The sequence below is a fragment of the Carlito syrichta genome, unplaced genomic scaffold, assembly GCF_000164805.1.
Source record: "Carlito syrichta isolate Samal-C Ts95f unplaced genomic scaffold, Tarsius_syrichta-2.0.1 Scaffold303652, whole genome shotgun sequence".
Lineage (NCBI taxonomy): Eukaryota > Metazoa > Chordata > Mammalia > Primates > Tarsiidae > Carlito > Carlito syrichta.
In genome coordinates, this window is record NW_007247748.1 from 686,807 (window position 1) to 696,180 (window position 9,374).

Below are 9,374 nucleotides of genomic sequence, written 5' to 3' on the forward strand. Positions count from 1 at the left end.
CGGGTTTGAGACCCGCCTGGGCAGCGAGACCTCATCTCTACAATAAATCAAAAAATTAGCTGGCATGGTAGCGCACACCTGTAGTTCCAGCTACTTGGAAGGCTGAGGCGGAAGGATCACCGGAGCCCAGCAAGTCGAGGCTGCGATGGGCGGGAGCGGCCACTGCACTCCAGTCTGGGCGAAGAGTGAGACTCCAACTCAAAAAAAAAAAAGTGTTATGTAAAATGATAAATTTTGATGGACAACTCTTCTTTTTACCTTATTTCCTTTCTTCCACCCCTTTTTTTATTCCTTTTCCTTCCATTCTTTTATAGCTTGTTCAAACCCTTTCTTCAAGTTCACAAGGGCATATTCTCTGGCCTTTCTTGATCTCTAAAAATAAGCAGAAATTATAAATATTAAATAAGATATGTATAATAAGAAATAATTTCCATGGTTCTTTAAATAATGTCAAGGAAAGCTATACTAGAACACATTTAAATACTGAATGCTTCCTGGAACTCTACCTCTTATATTTTAGGCATATAATTATCATTTGTTGGCGAGAGGCCTACTGTAAATACAACATTCTCGTATTTTATAATAACTTCTGTTCCAATGTTTTCCCCTTCTAGAGGAGCATTAATCATTCTTTATCTCTTTAGTACCTAGCGTGTCCTTTTTCCCAACTGCAGAGCTTCACAGACTGTCCATGTGCAAAGAGCAGTTTTTTGTGCTGGTCTGTAAATCAAATTATACAGTAATTGCTCTTTTTTACTTTTAAATACTCTTCATTTAAGATACCAAAGAAAATTATTCCACTTTCCTTGGAGAGTTCCAGAGTATAGTAACAAAAGCAGGTCTTCACAATTGGTGCTATCAGGGATTCATGTGCCAGCTGGCATGTCACTGTGGCAACTCTGGCGAATTAGTCTAAGCCTTCATTTACCTACTCCCAACTGGAGATCAAAATCAGTATTAGTAATTCCTAACACTTACTGGGCACTTTCTGTACTAGGCACAGAATTTTATGTGCAATCATTACCCATTTAATCCTCACAACAAACCACGTCTGTTATTATCCTTATTTCACAGATGAAGAAACAGATTCAGTAGCTTGCTCAGAGTCAAACAGCTGGTGGTGAAGACCCAAACAATCCACATCGCGCTATACAATAGGCTGCCTTGTCCTCTTTCATTTGTTGTACTGACTTCTCATCCACATTTGAGCTCAATAATTTAAATTAGATTTATCAGAAGAAATGTATCCCAGATTCTTTGTGCTCATATTCATTACTTATATGAGTATAAGTTATTACCCACTTTGATTTTTAAACCAAAACCTTTTTGTTTGTTTGAGTCAGTCTCACTCTGTCACCCAGGCTGGAGTGCAGGGGCATGCACACTCATGGCCACTGTAGCCTCGACCTGCTGGGCTCAGTGATCCTTCCGCCTCAACCTTCCAAGTAACTGGAAACTACAGGTGCACACCACCACGCCCAGCTAATTTTTTTAATTTACTGTAGAAATGAGGTCTCACCAAGTTGCCCAGCCTGGTCTTGAACCCCTGGGCTCAGGCAATCCTCTCGCCTCCACCTCCCAAAGTGCTGGGATTACAGGCGTGAGCCTCTGCACCCAGCAAGCCAAAACCTTTTCATATCCCAACAGTTATATGTCAACGAAAGACTTGTGTTATGTGTCATCTCTTTCATCCAGGTATTACCAGATATCTGGAGACTTGAAAAGTTAACTAGCATTTCTGAGTCTCAGTTTCTTCATCTGGAAAATAAAGAAGTTGGAATCAGTTATCTGTAGGGTTTCTTCCAACCCCAAAATTCTAATCTCCAAATGTGAATGTATAATTATCCATTTTAAGGTTTCCTTTAACTTAATCTGACAGTTAAAATCTAACAAAAGGGCTGGGCTCAGTGACTCAACCTGTAATCCCAGCACTTTGGGAGGCCGAGATGAGTGGATTACCTGAGCCGGCGGGTTTGAGACCAGCCCAAGCAACCTGGTGAGACCTCGTCTCTACAATAAAATTTTAAAAATAGTCGGGCGTGGTAGCATGCATCTGTAGTCCCACTACTTGGAAGACTAAGGCGGAAGGAACACTGGAGCTCAGAAGGTCGATGCTGGGGTAGCCGTGAGTGAGCGTGCATGCCACTGCACTCCAGCCTGGGCGAAGCAGTGAGACTTCAACTCAAACAAAAAAAAAAGGTGTTATTGTATCAAGCCTCTGTGTTGTATTTGTGTATGACATGGAAATGCCTTGTCACCTGGGTATGTGCTTACAACACTGATTACCTTTCTTGCCTCGCAGAAAGGTAAGCTTTTGCCTTTCTTTTGCCAGATGTAACTACCCCTGAATCTCCAAAGAAGCTTGGGGAATCATCCATGGTGAATGGAGGGTTAACATCACAAGCAAATGAAAACAGGCTAAACACTGCGCAGCCAGCACCTGTGCAGCGAAAGAAGCTCCTCAAAGCCCCCACTCTGGCTGAACTGGACAGCTCTGAGTCCGAGGTGAGGTACTGGGTCACATGTCTTGACTCCAAGTTGAGGTTGCTTAATGCTTTCTGACCCAGTTTACTAATCATGTTGCTTCAATTGTTGGTTAATCTCTTCCCATTTTTCAGGCAGTAAATCTAGGATTGTAATTAGTTTGGTTAGCAGGAAATGAAACAGTAGATTACTCACTGTTATCAGTAAAGACCAGTATAGTAACTGTAGTTTATAGAATAAATATTGAAATTTTTATCTAGTCTTACATTACAAGTGGGGTTAAAATAAGTCAATAATTTTCAAACTTATATTACCTTAATATCTTCCCCTATCTATGGGGTAGGAAAAAAGAGTTTTTAAAAATTTTTCCATAGATTCTTCTCCCCCTAAAATACACACACACATATACACACTCCGGTACTTAGGGTCATTCTTTTCGTAATAGTAATACCAACAGACAAAGCTCCAAAAAAGAAAATTCTTATAGTGTTCCCCAGATTTCATTCTTTACCTACTTCCCTTTATAAGGAAAAAAAAACCCCTCTCATCTTTCCTTATTTCAACAGCCACTTACAAGCTAATGCTTCCCAAATTTCTCGCAAGCTTCTGTCTGCAGTGTCAGTATTGTATATATTATTGCCTGCTGGATCTCTACTGCCTGTCCCTCAAAATCAATTTTGGTAAAATGAAATTATCTTCTTCCCTCCCTTTTCCCTCACCCACTTGCCAAACCAGACACACACACACACACACACACACACACACACACGCACATACACACACACACACACACACAGATCTAGCTTCTCATCTTTTGCTTGCTGTCCTAATTGCTGGTTTCATCCTTCACACATTCACCCAAGGTAGAATCTGAGGAATTATTCTTTAATTCTCCCTTCATCAGTCTACATCCCTAATCCTAGCAATGCCAATAATAACAGTTTTGCTTCTAAAGGTTTTACAAGCAGTAATAGTAAAGAAATATCACTGACTGACTTCATTTGGTCTCTCTCACTCTCTTGCTGTCTCATCATGTCTTGTCAGATTTTTCTTCTTGGCTTCCCAAATTCCATCTTGCACACACCACCAGAGTCTGTCACTCCTTTACTTCAGAAGACTCCCTGTCACCTACGGGATAACCTTCATGTCCCCTGATCACATGCCTGCTGACACCTCTGTTCTGATTTCATACCCTCTCTGCCTCTTGGCTCACAACGCAGCCACACTCAGCCATCTGTTCTTCCTGCACAGTTCATAGTTGCTCAGCTCTGTGCTTAGCTGTGTCTGCAGTCTGCCCCACATCCTTTTCCGAGTCAGCATATGCTTCATCTTGTCTTATGAAGTCTTCCCTGACATCACTACCCTGTTAGGATCCCTTCTCTGTGATTCTGCAATAACCCACCTCTGTTATGCTGGAACACTTAGCACTTTGTCATAGAATTATCCACTCTTTTTATCTCTCCCACTGAGCTACAGATTCCCCGAGAGGAGGATCCATGCAGCATACACTTTATACCCCCATTTCTAATACTGGAAGCTCAAGTATTTAAATAAATTCATACCAACCTGTAAGAACAATGATTTAAATTTTAAAAGCTTGTAGCTTACATATCATCTAGATAGAGCTCTGCGCTTTTCCAGTACAGTAGCCACTACCACATGTAGCTATTTAAATTTAAGTTATATTAAAATGAAACAAATAAAGAACTCAGTTTCTTGGCCCCAGTACTCAAGTGCTCAGGAGCCCCCTTAGCCATTGGCCACCATACAACCCAGCACAGACCACATTCTGCTCACAGAGTTCTGATGGACAGCCCATCTTCTGGGAGCTTGTCTTCCTGCATCCCCACAGGCCTACAGTCAGCTTCCCTCCTAGGCCAAGACTGCCTACCAGGCCATGATCAGATAAATTTGCAGCCTCTATGACCTTCTGTGTGGTCCTTTCTTTTTGAGATATAATGGTAAGGCCCCAATCCAAATCTTGAGGTTATTTGTAGGTACACTACTCTTAACCAGTGGAAGGCTGTTCTAACTCAGCTACCCATCATCACTTAGAATATGAAGCATGCAGTAAGGTGCTGAGAGGAAAACTGTTATAGCTACGTTCCAGCTACCTCTGTCTTTGTCACCTGCTGCTGGGTTAAGCCTGAATGGCCTGGATGGACTTATATAGACATGAATGAAGCACCTGGAAACTCAAACCAGGTCTCCTTACAGTGTGAATTAGTGAAGAAAATTCTCCACGGGGCACTTGCCCTGGGCCCCGCACTGAGCATGTGGACAGGACACTGGGATGGTCATTTCATCTCATTGGCTGTGAGTGTATCCTCCGTCTGCTGAGGGGAGCTAATTCCATGATCTTCAGGTCTCTTCCATTCTAGAACCAGGCAGTTCTACCCCAGAAGTATGAAACCGGCAAGGTGTTGAGGGATTCTTCCTCTTCTAAGTCGACGGATGAGTAGTCTTCTCCCCACTTTTATTTGTTCCTGATGTCAGGGAATTCCTAAAGCAAGATTGATTTACCTCATGTCATATTTTCTTTCCTATAAATGACCACAAATACAAAATTGTTAAATACACTCCATATCACAGTACACAGACTTTCTTCATTCCCATTTTATAGTAACTTTTTGTTCCCTGCTTTTTAATATATTATTTAACTCTTCTCTTACTTGTTCTTTTCACCAGCTTCTTTCTTTTTTTTCAGTGCCATTCCATTCTTTCCTGTCAAATATTTATTGAATGACTCCAGTAAGTACTAAAGGCAGAGACAGAAATATGATGGGATTGGCCTTCCAGTTGCTTATAATTTAAATAGGAAATGAAAATCATATACTCAAGAACCATTACAAGTGTTTAGTGAATACAGTGTCTGCCAGGCACTGTTTTAGGCTGTGTGGTATGTGACTTGACATTGCAGAAGTCCAGACACTGCAGAGGTCACTTTGGCCAGTGACTAAACACTGCAGGGGCTGGAAGATCTGGAGAATCCACACAGAAGAGGTAGGATTTGGGTTTTGGAATGAGTGGAAAAGATAGGCAGAGAGCTCTCCATTTTGCTGTGTGAGATGAGCCTTGCTGTGCCACAGGTGTGTATGTATTTCTTCCCTACATACCCATACTTTCCCGAGGGCAGAGGTGCAGTCTTACTCAGACCTCTGCCCTTACTCCACACTTGCTATCTGGTGGCTCTGCTGACTTGCCTAGTGAATGCCTGGCTGCGACTGCACCACGAGCAAAAACCAAGTCAAGACTTGGGGCGGTAGAAGATGGTAGGGAACAAATAAAAGGAAGTCTCAAAAAAGGTTGACTTTATTTCTTTTTCTTCCTTCCTCTCAATCTTATCATGTGCTTCCTCATTTTTCCTCTCCTCCCCCCATTTGATGAGTGGCTTCCAAACATTTTTTTAGCACCAAAACTTTTTCTTCACACCAAACATATGCAGAAGCACAGTGTTCACCAGCTAGAAGTACAAGTGGGGACTAGAGTCTTGCCCACCCACAACCACCCCATCCTTCGGGGCCTTCTTGAAGGCCTGTGTCAGAGAGCAATGTGGAATTCCTTTTCCATTTGAAGAGCTGGTGTTCGACTAAGTGACAGCATTCACCTGACACTGAGCCTCTCACCAGTGGAGTTCGCTTGCCACTACTGCCCCTTGCATCAACTCTTTACCCACCCTCTGTATTGAAGCCCTCAAAACAGTTGAAGGAGCAACCAGAACCTCCCCTTGGGGAAGAAGCAGTGATACTTCCAACTGTAAACCAAGCACTTTATTCACTCCTGGTACAGGAAATGCTACCATGTGTATGTAACTTTCTCCCATTACATTCATGCTTGCAAAGGTTTTTGTTTTGTTTAATTTCACATTTTTTAAAATGCCTTCCATCCACCAAAATACCAACTCTACATACATGATCTCATATAGTATCCTTTTCTACAGAGACTTGGTATTCTTTTAAAAGATACCTTTTACCACTTCATTATATCACCTGTGCTCATCTGTACAGATAGTTTTTATTTGTTGACATTGTCCACCAGAAATTTCCTGTTACTCATTGCTGTCTTTGAGGTTTAACTCAAACTTGGGTCCAAATTATCACAAAGAACAGTGTTACTGTTTAAATAATCCTCATTGGCCGGACATGGTGGCTTATACCTGTAATCCCAGCACTTTGGGAGGCTGAGGTGGGAGGATTGCATGAGCTCAGGAGTTCAAGGCCAGCCTAGGCAACATAGTGAGACTTTTCAGTGAGAAAACTGAGCTGCTAACAGAGGTAGAAACCAAGTTAGAAAAGCTATAGAATGTTTAGTCACAGAACTAGACCTTTTTTGCATTCTCACTTTTTTTTTTTTCAGTTTCCGGAAATCTACCTTCAGCATTTCTGGCTTATCTTTAATAACCTCTGCTAGCCTATCTCGGGTAACTTACTTGAAATGAAAGATGAGTTTTCATTGTAGCCATATCAAAGCTTTCACTAGGAAAGCTAAGCAAAAGAGCTGTGTCTGGGCCTTCCCCAGGCTTTTTTTCAGAAAAAGGAAGATTTCTATTCCTAAGTGAGTTAGGTGCCTGGACTAGCCTCTGAGATGATTCTGGCAGCATCTGGTGACAGTGCACCCACGGAACAAAGCAGCAGTGCAGGAAGCTTTCCTCCCACCGCAATTCTGAGCCAGAGAAGACCTAACTTCACAGATCTGGGCCAATCACTGGGATCAGGCAAAATAAGCAGATTTCAGAAACCAGGCCAGGCCGTACAGGAGAATGATATTCTAGAGATGCTGGAGGCCTATCAGAATCCCTCACACAGCAGAAGAGGTCAGTCAGCAGGAACAGATGTGAGAGGACAGGCAGTGGGCAGGAGTCTGCATGTACACACATGTCCCGTCGTCACATGTGTGCACACACTTGTGTTCACATCTTTACTCAGGAGTTAGGACCTTTCAGAGTCGCCTGGTTCTCCCTCTGAGTCTGTGAGACCTCTGGAACAAGAACCAATCCTATAGAAGGTTAGTTCTGAGCAGTCAGAAAACTCTGTACAGTTGCTGGAGTGGGCATACAGGGACAGTAGACCATCAACTAGTTCTGGGGAGCAGTTTAAAATTTAAAACAGTTGTTTACATCTATAACTAACATTTCAGGTCGGGTACAGTGGCTCACATCTGTAATCCCAGCTAATTGGGAGACCCAGGCAGGAGGATTGCTTAAGCCTAGGAACTTGAGACCAACCTGAGCAACGTGGCCAGACACGTCTCTACAAAATATCAAAAAATTAGCCAGGTATGGTGACACACACCTGTAGTCCCAGCTACTCGTGAGGCTGAGGCAGAAGGATCAAACCTGAGCCCAGAAGTATGAAGCTGCGGAGAGCCATGATCATGCCACTGCACTGCAACCTGGACAACAGAGTGAGACCCAGACTCAAAAGAAATTATTTGAGTATACTCTTATATCCATTGTGTAAATCAAAGGTATATCAGAATCAAATGCCAAGCATTAGTTTTTCCTTTCTGCAAAAGAATTTTTAAAAATGAATATACTATGTGGTTTTCTTTTTTTTTTTTCTTTTTGAGTTGTAGTCTCACTCTGTCGCCCAGACTGGAGTGCAGTGACCACTCCCGGCCACCGCAGCCTCGACCTGCTGGGCTCCGGTGATCCTTCCGCCTCAGCCTTCCAAGTAGCCCGGAATTACAGGCATGCACTACCACGCCCAGCTGATTTTTTGATTTATTGTAGAGATGAAGTCTCGCTGCCTAGGCAGGTCTCGAACCCACAGGCTCAGACAATCCACTCACCTCAGCCTCCCAAAGGCGCGGGATTACAGGCTGAGCCACCAAGCCCAGCTCTATGTGATTTTCTTGTATTTTTACTCCTGAGTATAGGCTTTTTAAATAGAGAATGCCAATTCTGAGTACCAAAATCTACTACACTGAATGTGCCCCTTTCTTACTTTTTACTTCACTGATATTTCTATAAGAATAAAAGTGCAATAAAAGTATTCAGCATCATTAGGAGAAAAAAATCAGGATGTCACCTTTAAATTCACCTAAACCGAAACTTTAATTCCCCTGGAACCTTATCTGCAGATGTTAATGTTACTTTGACAAGGGGGAATCAGGAGAGAGTCTCACTTTCAACTTACACTTTTGACCTGGAGAGGGGCATGAAGATTATTCCATCTAAGCACCTGGTCTTCTAGATGAAACAAGATGCTCCAAAATGCTAAATTATACACCCAGGTTCTTCTGACTTATTAGAGTGAGTGTGGCTCATTTGGGCACAGTGAAGCTTCCTGATTAAGTTGCTTTGCTTCTTCGGAGGATTTTCAAGACCATCAAACACTGAGTGTTCATTTTAAAGATTAGAAGTAGTGATGGAAAATTCCAGTTTTGAGGTTTTATAGGGCTTCACCAGGAGTCAGGTTTGAGGGAGAGAAATAGGGACCCTCCAGCAAAGCTTCCCTCCATGACTCTCCTCATTTTTTGTTGTTGTTGTTTGTTTGTTTTTTGAGTCAGAGTCTCACTCTGTCGCCCAGACTGGAGTGCAGTGGCCGCTCCCAGCCACTGCAACCTCAACTTGATGGGTTCCGACGATCCTTCTGCCTCAGCCTTCCGAGTAGCTGGAACTACAGGCACGCACTACCACGCCTGGCTCATTTTTGATTTATTGTAGAGATGAGGTCTTACCAAGTTGCCCAGGCGGGTCTCGAACCCACGGGCTCAGGCATCCACTCACCTTGGCCTCCCAAAGCGCTGGGATTACAGGCTGAGCCACCGAGCCCAGTGATTCTCCTCATTTTGAAGGTCAACATGTATCTAAAAAGGATATGAGATACTTGCCGGGCTCTGTGGCTCAGCCTGTAATCCCGCGCCTTTGGGAGGCTGAGGTGAGTGGA

General features: G+C 43.0%; 1 protein-coding gene across 2 annotated transcripts in view; it reads left to right on the forward strand.

Moving 5' to 3' along the window:
- SPIRE1 (spire type actin nucleation factor 1) overlaps positions 1-9,374 on the forward strand; it is a 157,213-nt gene that overhangs the window by 128,425 nt on the left and 19,414 nt on the right. For both annotated transcript variants that reach the window (XM_008058931.1, XM_008058932.1), the window contains one exon: positions 2,333-2,505. In XM_008058931.1, the coding sequence (XP_008057122.1) occupies positions 2,333-2,505 (173 nt within the window). The remainder of the gene's footprint in view (positions 1-2,332; positions 2,506-9,374) is intronic.